Source organism: Meriones unguiculatus, chromosome 1, assembly GCF_030254825.1.
Source record: "Meriones unguiculatus strain TT.TT164.6M chromosome 1, Bangor_MerUng_6.1, whole genome shotgun sequence".
In the NCBI taxonomy this organism is placed as follows: Eukaryota; Metazoa; Chordata; class Mammalia; order Rodentia; family Muridae; genus Meriones; species Meriones unguiculatus.
In genome coordinates, this window is record NC_083349.1 from 105,741,353 (window position 1) to 105,761,994 (window position 20,642).

At 44.9% G+C, this 20,642-nt stretch overlaps 1 protein-coding gene across 1 annotated transcript in view; it reads left to right on the plus strand.

Moving 5' to 3' along the window:
• The window catches only part of Capn13 (calpain 13), a 73,928-nt gene that overhangs the window by 52,060 nt on the left and 1,226 nt on the right, over nt 1-20,642 (plus strand). The window contains exons 15-23 of the mRNA XM_060364619.1: nt 420-456; nt 841-897; nt 3,827-3,890; nt 3,977-4,035; nt 5,602-5,670; nt 8,231-8,306; nt 10,191-10,319; nt 11,974-12,029; nt 12,971-13,029. Coding sequence (XP_060220602.1) covers nt 420-456; nt 841-897; nt 3,827-3,890; nt 3,977-4,035; nt 5,602-5,670; nt 8,231-8,306; nt 10,191-10,319; nt 11,974-12,029; nt 12,971-12,997 — 574 coding nt within the window. The 3' untranslated portion in view covers nt 12,998-13,029. The remainder of the gene's footprint in view (nt 1-419; nt 457-840; nt 898-3,826; nt 3,891-3,976; nt 4,036-5,601; nt 5,671-8,230; nt 8,307-10,190; nt 10,320-11,973; nt 12,030-12,970; nt 13,030-20,642) is intronic.

Consider the following 20,642-nt stretch of genomic DNA (forward strand, 5'->3'; position numbering starts at 1 on the left):
CTTGTTAGGCATACATACAGGAAGATCATACCATGCATTATGTTCACTTGTCTGAAACATGCCGAGAATGCAGTGTAGACCAAGAAGACAGAATGACCTGAAAAGCAGACCCTGATTCATGAGAGTCTTAAGTGTTGTCATGGGTCAAGGTTGGGTTCAAAAAGTCCTGTCTCTCTGAGCCTGAGGCAGGGGTTACTATAGTCATAGAGGTCTTTACAATGAATGTGTCAAGGAGCATGAGTCAAAGGTCATCTGCCTTTGAAGATGAAGAAGACCAGACTATGTCCACCCCAAATGAACATGTATGGTCATCGTGTGTCTACCACCAGAGATGTTAGGTATCATCAGGTGCCCTTCACAGGTACTCCCGGAAATATAGTGCGGGTCATTTTTGTCACAGTGTTCCCCTGGTTTTCTAGGAATCCAGGCAACAGTTTCAACCTCAGAGCCCTCAAGGTAGGTGTGCAGCTCTTATTTTCTGTCTTTGTTAGCTACATCACATCCCCCACATGCTTTTCCTTCCTGCTCTTGCTATTGACCGGGGAGAACAGAGACAGTATGATAAGCTACTGATAGTTCTAAGAGGTTGGGCAGAGGAGAAGGCCAGCCCTCCAAGACCAGACTGGACCCAAGTATCTTCCTTCTAACAAATTTTAGTTTCCAAATCCCCTTAAAGTTTGATTTCCTTCACCCCACCCCCCGCAACTACCAGGTGAAGTTGCTGCCTTAGATTCAGGTAGGCTGCTTGTGTCCTTCAGTCAGTCCAAGGGTTACAAAGCTGTACCGGATGAATGGTCTCTTTCCCGGAAATTTAACATAACTGTTTTCCCTTTGATCCAGGGAAGTCTTTCTGAAAACGGATCCCAAAAAAGCATTTTCTACAGATATATGGATCAGGTATGCTGTCGAACACCCATAGGCCTATCAGGAGAGGGAGAAAATCCAGGGATAAGACCTCTCCAGTTGCTTATCAGAATGCACAGAGTGAAAAGGAATTGGTCATAGTAGCCTCTTTTTATCCCTGGACCATCCCCAAATGTTCTGGTTGCCAAGTTCTGGAGACAAGTGATGTCCCAATGTGGGAGGAATCCCACTGGAACATAGAGCTTAGGAAGGAAGAGGATAATTATGGGCTGTGTGTAAGAGATATATTGTGGCTTAAGCCTTTAGACAAGCAGTTGGCAGAAATCTTTCTTTCTCTGGCTCAGTCATACACACCCGAACCCCATACCTGGCATAGTTCCTCCTAGAGCTGGCCAGCCTCGGAAAGCCCCAACAGCGCTCTTCCTGCCAAGCCACCTATGAGCACACGGGGCTTTCCTAATGGTTTAATAAACTGTTATAAAGAACTCCTTGACTCCTCAGGATAAAAGAGCTGCCAATGGTTCTGTGGGATGGGCCTTTTACCATTAATAACCGTGTCGGTATGGGAAGCAGAAAGTGATATAGACAATTTTGTGTACCATGGGCCAAGCAGAGACTGAAGAAGGAAGGATGCCAGGCAGCCTCTGCCTCTGTACTCAGAGGGCTAATAGCATGGTGGTGTCTCAGACACAGGTTGGACTTACTCACATAAAGGAGAGGTGCGGGGGTGAATGAAGAGTGTGGCTGGAGTGAGGGGTGAGTGTTGAAAAGAACAGCCTTGCAGCACTTGCTCAGGATTCAGGCCAGCTCTCACTAAAACAAAGCTGACCCAGAAGACCATTGTCCCCTGCCTGTGAGTTCCCAAAGGCAGAGACAACTTCATATGCATTCCTTGTCCCCAAATGCTGATCACTGTCCTTGGCCCAGAGGAGGTGCTCAATCATTTCTGTCAGGATGAATTAAGACAGATTAGCTCCCCTGGAGCAGATGCCCAAGCTTGGGTTAGCTGCTCTGAGGTGGCCAGCAGGACCTGATTAGGATGCCTGAGAGCAAGCTTCTTCAGGGCAGGTGGTACATTTTCACATAGGTCCGAGCACCTGTACTTCTAAAATAAAAATTTGATTTGTCATATGATAGGATGGTACGGACTCCTTAATCAGGACTTTTTCAAGTCACAGCCAAATGTCTGGCTCCCCCTAGAGTGACTGTTAGCTGATATTGGACTTTAGTCAGAATTAGAATGAGACGTAGATGCAGTGCCATGCTTAGGTCACCCTTAGGCAGGCATCCTAGAGCAAGGCACCCCTGGCACCTCCGACAGCATCCTGTGCAACCTGCAAGCCATGCTCACAGATTGTGGCCTCCCAAGAAAATGTTAAGCAAGGCATTTCTCACGTGCTCACTGTATCCTCCTTCCTGGTCTCTCCCATCGCTTTTAACCAGCTTTATTAATACAGTCATTTATCAGCACCCATTGCTGCTAGTTGTTTTTACCAGCCATGGCTGTGGGGATGGCATAACTAGACCTGCCAGTCAGAAAGGACTCATGCATTTGGGTTTCAGGATTAGACAGAGCGAATCTAAGCACCATCCTTTATGAATTCAACTGAGAAGCATTTTCCAAACACCTAGGGCTTTCCACCACGTACCTACACCTCACTAAGCTTTGGAAATATGTCAGCCCCAGCCTTTGAGTGTCCCCCAGTTCCCACAAGCAGTTCTCCGGGAACTTGTCTGAGCAACTGTCATTGCTATGGCTGCCATCAGTTCCATAAATGTTTCTGAGGATGACGGGGTATGGAGTCCAGGTCCACCTGTGCCCTGGGTGGGTAATATGGAGAAGGAAACAGATGTGGTCCATGCTCTGTTGAGTTGGCTAGTGGGCAATTCCATGAAGGTGAGTCTCTCCTTAGCATATAAACCTCTGTAAGGGGTCAAAATTCTTTAGAGGAAAAACTCGGTGGATGGTTGGCACCTAAAGCCAGCTTCTCTGATATCCCCTAACTATGAGAGGTTAGAAGAATATTCTGAAGACCAGCATCAAGCAAGAGCAGCTTAAGAGTCTATGCTTCTCGCTGTGGGGCTTACAAGAACAGGAAACAGGGCTGCTCTTGCTTTCAGGGCAAGATGGCGCTGCCAAGGTTAGAAGGACAAAGGGAGAGTGGGGGGACTGTGAGGGCTATTATTTGTGAGGGAATCTTCTCAGAAGACCCCTGGGAGGGAGTCAAGGACTGCCACTCTACAAGTCCACCCACTGAGAAGCCTTGCTCCAGTGCCAGATCCCTGAAGTACAGTAGCCATACTTCTCTGTGAAACTGTCATCAGAGACACTGCCTACCAGGCTGCCCAGTGCCTGTCTGCAGGGAAGGGCTAGTGCCATGACTTTACCCCGAGTGCAGGCCTAGGAAACATCCTCTTTACCTATGACCATTGCTTTCTGCTTTTAAGCTAAGGGAACCCAAGACCCCTTCCTTTTCACCTCAGTACCTGGAAGACTAAGCAATGTGATTCATGACAGCAGCTTCTAGTAGCCTAGATTTTGAGTATATTTAGCTCTTGTTATCTCACACATGCATAAACAAAGTCATCACGTATCTCATAGTCTTTCTGGAAGTGCAGAATACATCTAAAGGGCTCCACTGGTCATCCATGGTTGTCCCCCAACGCCAGCCATAGTGATAAGGGGAGGAAGAAACATGTGTTCCATCCAATAATAAGTGAAGGGGAGCAGTATAAGGGAGCCCACACCAGGAATCCCATGTCAGGACCAACCATTGAGATGGATGTTTAAGAACGGAGTTATCAACGTGGCCAGAGCCCAGGGCAGGCCCAGGACAGAGAACAGGTAGACATGCTATGGAAAGAAATGGCTCAGAAGTCAGAGAGCTGCTACAGATTTGGGGCAGATTTGTTCATTGGTTCCTGATTCCCATCTCACAACCCATTTTCATCCTGTGTTTAGAACCAGGGGCTGGACATTGATGCCACCCAACTTCAGAACCTTCTTAACCAGGAATTCATGACAGGTATGTCAGCTCAGAGGCCTGCTGGTTCCAGACTGATCCCCCATGTTGTCACCTTCAATGGCGCTTCAGTTCTTCTCCTTCCTTAGGGCTTCCAGGGGACACTTTCTCCTTGGACCAGTGCCAAAGCATCGTAGCTCTGATGGATGTATCCTTTGCCGTCATCGCCTCCTGCAACTCCAGGAACCCACCTACCCTTTTCCCTAGGATTCTAATTACAGATTAGCACGTGGATGCTGCGTATTTTTCTACGAACTCACTCCACAATCTAGCTCATCACAGCACCCATAGCAATAGCCACTACTAACCAAACTTCTGGAAATCATGAGGAGGTGCATTTAAAATGCTTGTAAGAGCCTAGGCAATACAACAGCTATTATCTCATTGGACGATGGAAGACACAGGGGTCATAGAGGTTAAGTATTTTTGCTCAGCTTATACAGCTAGTTGGAAGTCATGCATAGACTTGAACTAAAAGTTTTAGTTGCCAAGGTCTATGTTCTAACCTCAGCCGATACTGTCTTCTCCAATTGGAGCTATTTTCCCTTGCCCTTTCCTTCGACATCGGAGAACTCTTCACTGCTTATATTCCTCAAAGTCCCTCAATCTAAAAAGATACCACCCAAAACTCGTAAACATCCTCAGTCTGCTGCATAGTAGTTGTAACTGCTCACATAGTGGTTTTGGACCTGCAGACGCTGGTCTTGAGGCAGTTCAGTGGCTAGCCCAGCTCCCTGGCCATAAGGAGCCAGACCAGGAACCAAAGTTCAAGTGCTTCATTCTCTTCTTAACACCCTCTCCACGCAGCCTCTCTCCTCTATCTGACCTCTCTATCTCTCCAGGAAGGAAAGACACTGTCCGTGCAGAATGGATCCCAAGCCTGGCAACTTCTCCCCAGGCTGTGGCTGTCCCCAGAGAGAGACAGATCGCCCCTATCTCACACTGTTAACAAGGCTCGATTGTGAATGCGAAGCCAGCCATTGTAGAACAAGAAGGCTTCCTGATGGAATCATAAATCAGCCCTGTCTCGGCTGGCTGTGGTCTGGAGTCACTCAGAGACGCAGAAGAATCCAAATGGCCCTTGCAGGCCTGTGGCCAGGGCACCCAGCTATGGGAGGAGGAGTTAAGGGTAGAAAGGGCACACACACACACACACACACACACACACACACACACACACACACACGTCCCATATTGTATTGGAGGACTGCAAATAAAGCCTCCCTGAGACTGAGTGCTAGCATAGAATGCTAGTTCTCAGAGTTCAATTATTTTTTTCTTGCATCAGTTGCCTATCATAAGGGGTGTCTGGGAAAGTATCCCAGCTACATGCATGGCCCAGGGATGGCACATTTACCTATCCACACAGTTTCCACAGTTGTAAGGCCGGAGCATGCTCTTCCCTCCCCTCGTCTGCTCATGAACCCAGCCCAACTGGAGAAGACCGTGTTGGGGGCTCCCTTTCTACTGCTGAGTATAACCAAAATTGATGCCTCTTTCTCCCAGCTCCTTCCATCTAAGAATGTACTTTATTTTGTGAAAACAAATCTAAGCCAGGTCACCTTTAGATAGAGTGGAAGCCAGCTGGCATGGGGCCAACATGGCCGTGGGTTACTAGCTGAAGGATGAAGCTGCTCCAGCTTCCTTAGCGGGACACACAGGTCCCTTTCCCCCGTTGTCCCCTGGACTGTTTAGCTCTTAACTCCTCCTCCAGCTGAAGGTGAATGGGCGGCTAGATCAAAGCGAGTTTGCAAGACTATGGAGTCGCCTTATGCACTGCCAGGTATGGTCACATTCTCTATGACATGACTAACACACTTGTTTATCCAGCTGAGCAAATTCTTACTGGGTGTCCCACACTGGAGTAGGAGAGGGTGGGAAGCATCACCCTGCCCCTAAAGTCACCTCACATTTGGTTTAGGGAGAGGTACACGAAACTGAAGGCAGAAGTGCTGCCAGCGTGTCAGGATGAGGAAGGTTTTAGGGGAATGGAGAAAGAGGTTACCACGGACAGTGTCTAGAACCCCATGTTATATAGCGAAACACTGGTTAGTCTGAGCCCATTGCTTTCTATCCCAATCCCTCTGTGGGAGGATCTACCAAAACAGATGCGGCTGGCTTCTGGCCTGGGGATGGCCCCCCATCACCCTCAGGAAAAAGTTCAAGTGCATCAAAGCAGCACAGAGACCCTGAGTTCAGCCTCTATTTTTCAAGTCTAGAAGAGGCCATTTTTACTCATCCTTCTTTCTCTGAAACCCTTCTCTAAGATGCTTTGGTCACCTGCAAATGCCATGTCTTTGTTCCTCTGGCCTGCCCTTCCTCTCTCCCATCCTCATCCTCCAAGCCTGGCCATTGCTCTTCTGTCCTAAGAATACAGGCAGCTGCAGACATGCCTTCCCTGCCAAGTCTTTTGCCAATCACTATGACCTGGTTACTGTTTCTTCTGCCTCCTTGCCTCTAGCGGACACCTGTAGGGCAAGCCGAATTGTCTGCCTTAATATTGCGTTGTTTAAAAGAACTTTTCCTTATTCTAAAAGTGATGCCTATTGACATTAAAAAATGTAGATGAGAAAAAAAACTCAAAAAAGAAAACATCTTGCCAAAGGGAAAGTGTTAAGACCCAGTTAATATGTTCCAGAGTATGTCCTATGATAGGCATATTTATACAAACTCAATAAAAGTATAACCTGGGCAGGCAGGATGACACACGTCTGTAATCCCGGCACTCAGGGAGCAGAGGCAGGATGATTAGAGTTTAAGGCCAGCTTTGGCTACAGCTTTGGCTGCATAGAGGAAACCCTATGTCAAATAAATAAATGAGTGCTTAACTAAATAAGGCAATTAGTCAATCGTATAGACATATACACGTATACAAGCTGCTTTAAAAAAATAAATTGCGCCAATATATCCTATGTCTAATCATGTCACTGCCTCTGAACATTCTGAAAGGCTGAATCAAGCACCCCTGTGTGGCTATGCCAAGATGCATCACCTGATCCCTGACAGGGAGGCATTTGACTTCTCACCAGACACTAGACTGGTTGACAGGCTCCTCCTACCCTTACAGTGCTGGATCCTCCGGGGCAGGCTCTTCCTCATGTTCCTCAGAGACCTCCACAGTGCGTAACGCAGCGGCATTCAGGATGCTCAATAAATGACCTAGCCAATTAGTTACTAAGTGAATGAGATTATGTCATGAAAACCACTTGACATCTACCTTCAGACCTACCAGAAACCACCTAAGGCCAGGAAGAGGCTCTAAAGCTGTCATCCTTCAGCCATCGCTCCCCCACCCCCACCCCCACCCCACAGGTGGCCTTACCTGGCATACCTGAGCTTTGCTATTTTGATATGGAAAAGCTCCTGTGGTGCAGCTGTGTAGATCTGGCAGTGAGGCACTCTGGGCTCAGCCCAGGGAAGCTGCCTGCTTAATCCAAGAGCAGGTCTTAACCTGCCAGAGGGTCAATTTCCTCATCTAGGAAGTACACCATGGGCCAGGATTACAATGAGTGCTGGGTAGAGTCTCCCATAAATGCAAAAATGGTACAATAGTAGCTGTGGCTTCTACAGTCACCGCCTTCCACAGCCATGCTTAGACCAGGACACAGCTCTAATCTGCTTCTGGCATTTTCTATACAGCACTCACTAACAAGTGAAGGGATTCATATATGAGCATGGGAACTCAGGTATTAGCAAATGATAAGCACCTTATGAATTTGTACTTTGTAAATGTTTGTTCATTGGCTTCTTGTGTCGAGCCTAGGAGTTAGGCTGTAACTAGCCCTGTACTGTAGGTGAGGAAACTGAAACCTAGAGAGACGAAGTAACTTGATAAAGGTTAGTTACACAGATGGTCAATAGTTGAGCTGGAATTTAAACCAGGCAGATCATCTTAACCACTACAGGACACAAACCCTTGAATTCATAACAGTAGCAAAAGTACAATTATGAATTAGCAATAAGAGTAATTTTATGGTTGGGGTCACCACGACATGAGGTTCCGTATTAAAAGGTCGCAGCAGTGGGCAGGTTGAGAAGCTTTAGAGAGTCCTTGTGCATCCCCAAAGGCAGCCAAATGTTTTGTCTCTCTGGCCTGCCCTTCCTCACGTGTCTAGAGTGAGAAGAGGAAAGGAGAGCTGGTTGGAAGAGTGGAGCGTCAGGTCCAGTTGTGACCACACTGACAGACTTCAGAGTCATCCCCACTTGTCCCCTCCTTTGCCTCTGTAAGCTGGCTCCTTGCACACTTTAGTCACGCCTCCTCTGGGGATGGAGAACTGACTTACAGGACCTCTTCCATCACATCCTCTGGGTCCTCACAGGCTTCTTGCTTCTTTCCCCATCAGCATGTTTTCCAGAACATCCAGAGGAGCCCTGGAGTTCTCCTGAGCTCAGACTTATGGAAAGTCGTAGAGAGTACAGGTAACGTGGGGCCCATGAGCCTGGGTAACTGGGGAGCCCGGGGCATGTGTGAGGCCTACCTTCCCAGCATGCCATAAGCAAGGCTGGGAAGGTAGGGAGGCTGGGCAGCTGGGAGAAAAGAGAGCTCTAGCTGATGTGTCCTCCCCTACCTACATTGACCTGGATGGGCTTCCAGCACCACAGACTCAGATCTGAGCTCCCTGCCCGCAGCCTGAGCAGTCCTGTGCCAGTCAATTTCCTCAGCTACCTTTCCTCTCCAACACAGCTCTGACTGATGGGGAGAGAGAGGGAAAAAAGAGAGAGAGAGAGAGAACCTACAAGGAATGGAGCTCATCATGAAGTTTGCAGCTCACTGTCTGGTTTGTCAGGGTTAAATACTTACACGCAGGCTGAGGAATCTCACTTCTCTCTCTTCACAGAAGGCTCAAGGCTAAATTAAACCAAATGGTGTGTGTGGGCTTCAAGCAGGTGCGAGCTCTCTGTCCTGGGATAACAATAACAATACTTCAGGGCTCATAAGTGCTTCACAGTTCACCAAGAACTGTTCACATCACCTCATTTCATTGTCTCCACTCGGCTGCAAACTGGGAAGGGCAGGAATCATTACCTCCACCGTACCTGTGGAGAAGACAGATCGCATAAAGGTTATGTAAGGAAATGGCCACCTTCCTTAATAAACCATAGAATCATGTTCCCCCAGGTTAACTCTGGGAAAAGAGCCTCCATAATTCTTATCCCATACCTCAGTATCACAGGTTTGCAGCATAGGAAAAGGCTGAGATGCCTAAGAGCTAAGCTGGCCCACAGTACCATGCAAGGCTTGATAGAGCAAGGAAGGTTGCGTTATCCCTCCATTACCAAATCAGGAGATGGGAGGAGTGCTGGAAAATGCATTTCCAGCAAATTCCAAGGCATTATTTTTGTGGCTGACATGGTGCCACACTTGGAGAACCGCTGAAGGGCCAGATGAAGATGGAATCATCACAGGAGTCTAATGATAACAGAATAAAAAAGGGGTCAATAAAATAGAGACTACTCCCAATTCAACTCAGAAGCTCTCAGAAGCTAGTCAGGTAACTGAAGGGTTGATAGAAATGAGCCACTGAAGGTAGCTATCTGGGAAACTCAAGCCCCATCTGAAGGCAGTTGGTTCCTATTTTATCAGCTCTACTGCAGAAATCAAATGTGCCTGTAGCTGCATGGGGCCCACAGGCCACCAAGCTCATTCCCCACACGAATGGCTCAGCTTTCAAATGTCTGCCTGCTCACCAGAGCATCAGCTGTTGGCCACTCTGTACTTGTCACCTGTGTGGCTGGTGCCTCCCTGGAGTTTATAACTAGAGATGCAAAATGACAAGGTCAAAGAAAGAGGGCAAGATGCCTATCTTCTACCCAGCTGCAGCGATCTTGTGAATTGTGGCCTCCCTTCTGGGCCTTAGCCTTTCCTTTCCCTCTGGCAGGGAGACCAAACCTGCCTTCATTAACAGCACCCATATATGGGACTTACAGAGAGTCCTGACATCTGGTTAGAAGACATTTTAATGTGATCACCAGCAAAGAGAAACCTGGCAGAGGCAAGGCCAGACTTACACAGCTCCGTGCTATATGAGGATTATCTAATTATTAGAAAAGACGATGTGTTTTCAGAGGACTAGTCAGTGTCCTGAGTCTCAGACCAAGCTTCAGGCTTGTGACTCTAGGGCACGACAGTCAACAACCAAGGGAAAAGGAGAGACCATGAGTAAGATGGGACATACTGGACTGAGTTGGGGGTGTGGTAGAAGGCTGCTGGCCCTTCTTAACAGGCTTCTTGAGCCCCATGAGGCAGAGGACCAGACCATCTCCAGTCTCCTCTCAGCTCACCAGTTCCTCTTCCCATCCCAGACTTCCTTTCAGGTGTCTTCATCAGCAATGAGCTGCTGAGTCTCATGACACTCAGGTACAGCAATAGCTCTGGCCGAGTAAGCTTCCCCAGCCTTGTTTGCTTCCTGATACGGCTGGAAACCATGGCAAGTAAGTGACCCTGGGAGCATTCTTTAGACCTTCACAGTGACCAATGAACTCAGTAGATGGCCAGGAAAGCAATGACACCCCAGTACCTGGGTGAAGGCTCAGGAGTAAGCAGTCTACAAGTAGTATTGTGGCAAGGGATAGGGAAGAGAATGAGGTCTGTCAAAAACTTTTACACAGCTGCTGTGAGATTAACATATGAAAGAAATCAGTTTGCCAAGAGGAAGACTGAAAACTTCCAACCAAAGCCAACAGGTAATAGTGCATTCTCAAAAGGAAAAGAAAAGGCCCTTACTATGTAAATTTGTGAAGTAACTGGTGCTATTCAAGTGACTCAGAAAGGGTTACTACCCTCCTAGCACCATGCCGCTGGCCTTCTAACCTTCCTCTAAGTTCTGGCCTACTTCCTGTCTTGGAAGTTGTCCTACTTTCTTTCACTGTTGCTATGATACTATCCTCTGACCAAAGCAACTTAAGGGAAAAAATATTTGTTCTGGCTCAATAGTTCTAGATTACAGTCGGGAAAGTCAAGGTAGCCAGAGTTTGAAGCCACTTGTTATGTCTCATCTGCAACCAGGAAGAAAGCAATGAATGCATGCGGCATTCGGCTCCTTTTTCTACTTACACAGTCCAGGATCCCAACCAAGGGATGGTGCCTCCCACAGTGGTCTTCCCACCTCAATTAATACAGTCAAGATAGTTCTCCACAGGCATGTCCAGAGGCCTATTTCTTCTGGTGTTTCTAGATTCTGTCAAGTTGACAGTTAACTCTGTCCAGCACAGGCAAATATTCTTCCTTAGTAAACTGTCTCTGCCTCTGCTCTTATCCACATGTCTGATCCTTTTTTTTTAATTTTTAATTCTCAGACACAAGGACCTGGAAATTCCAGAGGGTATCAGAGTCTGATAACAGCCAATAGTAATACTTAAGCCATGTCCATATCCTCCCTTCTACACTCTTTTCTATTCCTTCATCCCAACTCAGTTTTTGCCTCCTTACCCTAGTCAGGCTCTGTCTCAGGAACAAGGTTAATTTGAATCACCCTGTCTGCTCTCCAGGTTATGTTTAGAACTAAATCTACTCTTTAGTTATGCAATGGAGGATTTCAGTGTCTACTGAAAGAATTTCATACAAGTGACTACATGGGCACAGAAAGTCTTTTCTTCAAGTTATAAAAGTCCTAAGATGGAGACCAGAGGGTTCCACACTTTCTAGTAGAATTGCTTTTGTTTTCAGTGATATCTTATGTGAAGCTCCAAGCCACAGTGCAGCTCAAAACAGCTGCAGGGAATGAGGGAATGGTATACCCCTTATTCCTGATACCTCAACAGCCATGGGGCTTTCTGAAAAGCCCAAGGCTCTGTGTGAAGGTTGAGAGGAGAGAGCCCTGAGAAGGCAAAGGAGAAGCCTGGGTTCTGAAATAGGTTGGGGAAATCCTAACTGTGCCCATTAAAAAAAAATAGCTCATACACCACCACAAGGCAAAGAAGGAAGCAAGGTTTGTGGAACCTTTTACAGCTGTCTTGAGTGGGGGGATCCCTGAGCGCACAGGGTATAGAGCTGGATGAAACAGAGAGGAGAAGAAAGGAAAGGCACTGGGGACCATGAAAACTGATGACCACTCAGCCGGTCAAAACCTTTCTTCCTCTATCCTAGAGGCATTCCGCAACCTTTCCAAGGATGGCAAAGGCATCCACCTGACAGAAGTCGAGGTGAGGCACCTTCCTCTCCCAGGACCAGGCGCAGGCCCCAGCTACATCCTGCTGATCCAGTTCTAAGAGGCATTTTTCTCCCTTGGGTATTGAATAGTCTGTCAAAGGCCAGCCAGGCTGGCTTGGGAGTGTTGGGGTGGGGGGACCTTGGGAGCTGCCTCCAATTACTGCCTTTATATATTGCAGGCTGCCAGGCTGCTTTAGGATCTTGGCAGAGAGATTTTATTTTTTTCCAATAGCTTAATAAAGCGGAGGACTATGTGGGAGTCATAAATCCAAGAGGGAAGTAAAAAACAATCCACCAAGCTCACTGTACATTAAGCCTAAATTTTAGATCCACCTCACCAGACAGCTGGTCAACTCATACACACTCACCCCTCTCTGGTGGGCCATTTAGAAAGTAATAGATGCCCCTCACTTGCTCAGGTGCCAGAGAGGAGGATTGTAGAGGAGTTACCTAGAAAGTAGTTACCTAAAAAGACGGAACACTGAGAGTGGAATTGGTTGGGAAAGGCATTGGTACTGAACTGAGTTTTTCCAAGGGAAGAAGTATGTGTGGTCCTACTCCATATTAAATGAACCAGCTTTAAGGGTTGCATCCACAGGGCTGGGGCTTGGTCATTAAAGTACTTAGCACACAAGCATAGGGACATGAGAAGCCAGGCATGGCAGTATATGCCTACAGTCCCAGAGTCCTGTAGAGGCAGAGACAGGAGGTACCCTGAAGCTTGCTGGCCAACTAGCCTGGCCGAATTGGCAAGGTCTAGGTTCAATGAGAGACTCTGCCTCAAAAAGTAAGGAAGACACCTAGTGTCAACATCCGCTCCAAACTCACATATTGTATAAATTCATGAATCTGCACATACAAGGACTCACACACCACAGACAAGGAAAGAGCAGGGACAGAGAATATTTGTTCTAATGATGATGCTTATTCTCAGTGGCTGAACCTGGTCATGTACGGCTGAGCTGAGAAGGCCAGCAGAGCCCTCTGGACCAGGTAAGACATGGCAGCGTTAGGGTCCTTTCTTCTTCCTATGACTGTTTTCCCACTTCCTCTAAGAATGACACATAAGAGTCCCTGGAAATAGCCTCTCGGAGACTTGAGAAAGCTTATCTTTATGAGCCAAGACCCATTTGCTCATGGCTCCCGAGCTTTAAGGCCAAATGCTCAGAATTCATCCAGACACATTCATGAAGGGAACAGCCTGAAAGTCATGAATGAGAGATTTACAACATTTAATTAATGTTCCAAAGAGAACGGATGATGACTCATTCCAGACAGGGACTAGAAATGGTGAAAATAGAACACTGCAGAACAACACGCACAGTTGACCTTGGGGGAAAGGAGAGCCAGCCACCCCAGCTCTACCATTGCCTCACTGGCCTTGGGCAGACATAGATCTGTGTAGTTGTTAGCATTTATGCTTCCAGTTCATCATCAGCAACAAACAATGCCATTTCCTCTTTGACCTTACGGAACAAATTAGAGTTACAGCATATCTGTAGTCAATCCTGCTATAGTGGAAATTCCAGCTGAGTGTTCTAGAGTTCTGAAGAGCTTGCAAGTTTGTGCTCCCACTGTCTGGGAATCTTCAAGTGCTCTGTATTTCTTATGTAGACACAAGCATCTACTTCCCTGGGGATTCCTATCCATGCTTCCATAGAAACTCTACTCCCTGGGCCACCACAGAAAAAAGAGAAAGAGAGAGACCAACATGGCAGACATTGAGTTCCTGGAAGACATTTCTGTTGCCTGACCCAAAGTCTCTCTTCTTTAGTTATCACTGTCAGTTCCCCACACAACAATCCTGTGGTCAATACCCTCTCTATTAGTTACTTGTTGCTGTTACAGAACACTGACACAGCAATTTACAGAAGGAACGGTTCATTTCTGCTCATGGTTTGAAAGAATATGTATGTCCACGGCAGGAAAAGTGTGGCAGCAGGGCACAGGATGGCGAGAGCTTTGTATCACAGTCAGGAAGCAGAGGGAGATGGGCACTCATACCCAACCAGCTTTCTTCTTTTCTCCACTTTTTGTTCAGTGTGGGACCCAGTTCATGGGGTGGTACCCCTCAACACAGTCAGAACATGTCTTACCACCTCAGCCAGTCCTCTCTGAAAATACCACACACCCAAAAGTACACCTCACTAAACACATAGATTTTTCCTCCTCCAATCAAGTTGATCATCAAAGCTCACCACCACACCCTCTACAACAAATTCTGTTGCTTCTGTAAATAGTATTTGATAATCTATGAATCATGTGTGTGCTTTGAAACGGTGAGAAAGGCATTCTGCATGAAGATATAATATTTGTTTATCAGTACCTCCTGATGAGCATTTGATGGTTGCTCATGATTAAGAATTGACAAGAGTCAGCTTTGCTCAACTGTATTGAATTCTCCTTTCATTCGTTTTTAAAAATATATCATTTCCAATGTTATTGTGCCTATTACAATCTGCATGGGTTTATTGTTTCTTTGGTTGTATTTTGAAGCTAATTCAGCTCATGGAGTCTCCTTTTACGAAATTTTAAAGTCTCTGAATTTTCTCTACCTTGTCTCTTTTGGGGAGTCTCAATTCCCTTTTTACTCTGTTTTGGTTTCTGATTTTTGGTTTGTTTGGTTTTTTGTTTGTTTGTTTTCAGTTTTCTGATCTGAAGCTCATACAAGGAGGAAGTATAATGGAACGCGCATACATCTTTATCTTTCTCATTAATGCTTGTCATTACCCCGAGAATGCTGCCTCTTCCTTGTTCGTTGTCATTCTCTGACATCACAGTTTTGTACATATCTTTTCACATGTAGCTCAGGAGTTGGGGAGTTGGAAGCAGGAAGGTAAAGGAGTAAAGGAGTTCTGACTGAAAATGTACCAATCCACCTCCTTTGGTAATACCCCTTCCTTCTCTCATGTTCTGTTACACAGCATATCTCTTTCTCTTTCTCTCTCAGGTTTTCTAAGCCTCATCCAAACACATGTATCTTTTCAATTTCTCCCATCTCCTAATCCCTTCCAGCTACTACTTCCCCTCTCCTCCTGTTACAGCCAAATTCCACGGAGGATTTCCACATCCTCACTTCCTACTCTCTCCTCAAACTACTCCAGTTTTGATTTCGTAGAAATCATCTGTCTCCCTGAATTTTGCAGTGGCTTTTGATCTTATTTTTCTGTAGTCATTCATATCCATCAAATCAATTTTCTGAATCCAGAGTTATGCTCTTAAAAATTCAAATCCATTTGCTGCATTCCCCAAGTTAAAAGCCCTTCAACATCTCTCCCTCTTGCTGTACAAGGGAGTTCTAGGGTCCTTAATGTCAGTCCCTGGAGCCTGCACCATCTGCCCTCCCCATCCATCTGACCACACCTTGCTCCTTCATCAACCCCACCATCCTATTGCCTGCTGTTCTCTGATTCCCAGCCTTGACTCTCAGGCCTTACTATGTGCCCTACCCTTGTGTTAGTAACCCAACACCTGCCCTTTCTTGCTGTAGCCCAACTGGCAACTCCCATAAAGTTTCTCGCATTCCCTCTTCCCCAGTTATGAAGCTCAACACGTAGTTTTCTTGTTGCCAGTTTCTTTATTTTCTGTGAGCTTTGCTGCGCTGCGATTCACACCTCTCAGTTCACCCACATACAAGTTTGCACACAGCACTCCATACATAGAAACCTAGAGCTCAGGAAGCAGAGGCAGGAGGATCGCAAGTTCCAGTCCAGCCTAGGTTCCAAGCCAGCCAGAGCTACATGATGAGACAGTCACATACACACACACACACACACACACACACACACACACACACACCATGTTGCATTTGTGGTTTTAGTATAATTATAGGCCTTTGTTTGTTCTATTCTATTTATTTCCGACCATTCCAAGAAGTATTTCATTGATGCCACACCATATTTGATTCATCATTCAACAACTGGTAGATGTTGGAGTTATTTCTAATTTGTAGCTATCACCAATAATCATATTGTGAATGTTTGTGGATGAGCATTGAGATGAACATATGTTTCACTTCACTTGGCAATACAGCTAGGGATGGGCCTGAAGGACCACATGGTAATTCTAAGTGACATTTTAGGAGCTGCTTGCCTGTTGTGTCTTCCCTCAGCAGTGAATGAGAGTTTGAATAGCACTGGCTAATGTTTGTTTCTGTGGGTTTGAACTGGTATCTCACTGTGGGTTTGATTGGCACTTCCTTAATAGCAACTGATGCTGAGCCTCTTTCCCATTGATTATGGGATACTCATATGTTTTCTTTATCCTATTTAAATCCTTTCTGCATTTTGAAACTATTTTTGTTTTGTTTTGTTTTCATTTTGAAACTCTTATATATTAATATCTTTTTGCTACTGAGTTGTAAGAGTTCTTTTCATATTTTAATTAGTAGTCTTTTATATGTTTTTTGTTAATTTTTTCCTGTTCTTTAGGTTGTCTTTTTAATTTTTTAAATGTTTATTTATTTTCCAAGTAAAATGGTGTAATACATTTTATCCTATTTCCCTTCCCCCAACACCTTCCAGATCCTCCCCACTTTGTGTTTTTGTGAGGGTTTTTTGTTTTGGTTTTATTGTCTTTGCAGTTTGGAGTGGTATCATTTGAAGTTCATGAAGTTATGAGGTCTATCATGCCTATTTTTCTTAAGTTATTTATACTTTGGATGGTAGATGTCAAGGGTCAGAGATTATTGTCTAGCCTTGGATCACAAAATGTTTGCTCCTGATTCTCCTGTAATTTTATTTTTTTTACAACTTAGTTTTTGTCATGTAGGCTTTTGAACTGTTTTCTTTTCTTTTCTTTTCTTTTCTTTTTTTGCCTCGGCAAAGCAGGGGCCTAGCTTTATTCTTTCACACGTGGACATCTGGTTTCCCTGCGCCCATTGCTAAAATGATTAACATCTCTTCCATATTGCTGTCTTTGAACATCAGCTCATCATGCTGTAAGGATTTAGTCTATATTCCCGATCCCATCCCAGGGATGTTGGGGTGAAAGGGATCACATTAAATCTTAAGTTGTGAAATGTCATATTCAAAGCATCAAGTTTTCGACTCCGCAGATATAAAATATGCCACACCATATTTGATTCATCATTCAACAACTGGTAGATGTTGGAGTTATTTCTAATTTGTAGCTATCACCAATAAGCATATTGTGAATGTTTGTGGATGAGCATTGAGATCACACCTTCATTTTTGCATCACTAGTTTCTCTTAGAGCTACCTTCCTGTCTATGATCCTGTGTTAAACTGGCTCCCAAGTTTTTTATTGATTTTGGTGCTACTGTGAATGAAATTGTTTTCTTACCCCCTTCTCAGCTGTCCATTGCTAGGCTTTAGCAATACATTGATTTTTTTTTATACTGATGTCACATCTTACAACTTTTCTAAACTCATTCATTAACTCTGGTTTTAAAGGGATCACTTCAGATTTTAAAACCATGTCTGGAAGTAGTTTTTATTTTCTACACCTTGGGTTTTTGTCTTGGTTTAGTTTGGTTTGGTTTGGTTTTTGGGGGTTTGGGTTTTGTTATTTCCTTGCTTTATTATCCTAGATAGAATTTCTACTTCAATTCTGAACAAATATGTTTTTAAAGGGGGGGGGGAACAGGCAGAACAGACATCCTTATGCTCCTGATCTTGGCAAAGATGACTGGTCTTGTACTATTCCATATGATGGTAAACTTGGACATATTTTAATGGGGGTGAGAACGCAGTGTTTTTAATGTCACAACAAATACTGTATGATATTGTCCCCACTTTACAACCGAGGAAGTTGCCCAGGGTTGCAAGCCTAGTTAATAGTGAGGCTGGGATTTAAAAACTGGGTCCGTCATTTTCAAATTTAACTATGCTGCTTTTCCAGCCGTCATGCACAGTGGTTGGATTAGATTGTGTTCATGTCTAGGTGACAGTCTATTTAGTATTCAGAGAACATTGGATCGGAACTCCATTCTGAAAGGAGCATATTCAGGACCATACATGCTTGTATGGATGATGTGTTTTTTTCTCTTTTTATTGAGAATTTCATACATGTATATAATGCATTTTGACCAAATCTGCCTTTCCTGTACATCCTCCCCTGCCCACCCAAGCCACTTTTCCTTGATCTCTCTCTCTCTCTCTCTCTCTCTCTCTCTCTCTCTCTCTCTGTGTGTGTATGTGTGTGTGTGTGTGTGTGTGTGTGTGTGGCTACTTAGTGCTTAGGGGTAGGACCATCTACTGGAAGCTGGGTAGCCTCTAAGAGACCACATCTGAAAAAAAAAAAAGACTTTCTCTCTCCCTCTCCCAGCAGTCTGGGGGAGCCCTTCTCTCACCAATTACCAATATATTCTCAGCTAAGGGTGGCTCTGTGTGCCCACCTCCCACTCCATGCTGGGGTCTTGTGTGCCTCAACCTTGATCCTGTCTTGAGCGTACCATCACAACTGCTGTGTGTTCATATTCACAGCTGCTCTGTCCTGTCTGGAAAACAGTGTTCCATAACAGTGCTCCACTGCCTCTGGCCTTTACATTCTTTCTGCCCTCTTTGCTGTGATGATCCCTGAGTCTTGGGAGGAGGGGCTTGATATAAATGTCCCATTTAACTTTGAGTTTTTAATAGATACCATCCATCAGGTTAAGGAGCCTCCTATCTGTTTGTAGTTGGCTAATACTCTTTTAGCTGTTTGCTCCATCCCTTGCCAGTTGCTAAGCCTGGATCTGTTGTTGCTACCTTAGCACAAAGTCAAGTGTGAGCATAGAGGGTAATTCAGCGACCATTTCCCAAGGGACAAAAGAAAGGGTGTGTTCATTTTTAATTTTTATTTTAATTAAAATATAATTACAACACTTCCCCACTTCTCTTTCCTCCCTCTAATCCCTCCTGTCCCCCCTCCTCACTCCCTCTCATATTTATGTCATCCTCTTTAAATAATTACACACATATATGCATATATAAATGAACAAATATATAACCACAACCTGCTGAGTCTGTTGAGTATTACTTGTTAGTATATGATTTCAGGGATAAACAGAGGGGGATCATCCTGGGAGAGGATAATTCTCCATTTCTCAGTAGTCATTAATTGCCTGTAGTTCTTTGTCTAGGTGTAGGATGCTGTAAAGTTTTCCCCTGCCTTGCTAGCATGTCTCTTGGTATTATCACTATTCGGGTCTTGTTTAGTCATCCATATTATTGATGAAATAATCAAAGGATTTGTCATCTTTACCACATGAGCTTTTTCCCCAGAGAAGAAAGTGACAGAACCCTGTCACCAGGCCATTCTGTTTCTGGATCACATTTTATAAACTACACAAGGAGCCTTTCATGTTCCTGGGGCTTGCTGAGTTGGTTGGCTTGTGTGACCATTGTTAGAATGATGTTTTCCTCTATTTCTGCCTCATTTTCAATCCCCACCCCCCACCTCTGACTTAGCTTAGGGTGTGAGTAAGTGCAACCAGGCTAAACAACTCTTCTACCCTCTCCTTGAGCCTATTTCTTCTGAGGAAGCATTGTCCCTTCACTGCCACATTGCAGGTGATACTTCTGTGAAAAGATCAATTTCAGAAAATGGAGTGCATTGAGACAGGCAGAATCATGTTGATCTCAACTGATTCAGAGTCTAGAGGTTTCGTCCATTGTGAATCACATCTTGCTGAAAGCTTGTCAGCTAATGCCATCTGCATCCGTGCGGATGTGCTAACAATATGGCAGTAAAGTGCCTTCCAACAAAATTAGTATTTGTACCAATCTCCACTTCACAGCGATCTTTAATCTGTGTGCAAGTGGAAAATGGGCAGCAACAACCTTGATCTTGTTGGTCGCTATCAACAATTCCTCAGAGTGGGCCTACTTCTATCTTAAGAAATTCACCTCTCTTAACCTTCAGACCAAGAAAGTCCCTCTGAGATGGCTGGCTAGACTTTGGGTTGAAGACTGGCATTACAAAGAAGATGAGACAATCAGAAGTTTGGACCAAATTCTCCCATGTAGGTCATTTTAATAATTGGGAGTCTGGATTTGGAGCTGGTAACATGAAAATGCCAGATCCCACTCAAAAACATAAGCCCTAGAAGCTTAGCATCCAGCTTTATGAGCTGGCTCTTGAAGAGAAATGTATTCACCCAGGAAGCTAATGCAAACACACACACTCCTAAGAGCATAATCGGAGGGTGTTGGGTGTGGATCTGGACTCTTGACACCCACCAGTGGAAAAGTACCTTTATCAGAGGTAGACACAAGGCAGAGGACAAGAAGTCCCTAGGGGAGCAGGGGGGGAATCGAGGAAAGAGTGAATCAGAATAGTTCCTTGGATGGCTTCATCATGCAGAAAGCTTTGAAATTCTGCTGGAGACTTTTAGAAGAATTATTAAGATAATGACAGACTATACAGACAAAAAAAATGAGGCAATTAGTAACTCCTGGAGGAACAAAAAGTTACAGAAAAAAGGAAATGTGATCCAAGAGTATTTCTTCGCCCAGCAGTGAACAGTACATATATAATTGTAATAAAGTAGAAATTAAATATTGATTTAACAAAAAGTGTAATATAAATATATTAGAAGAATGAAGAGAGAGACGATAGAGATATAAAAGTGGGTGCAGAACACCCAGCCCTGTCTTCCATCA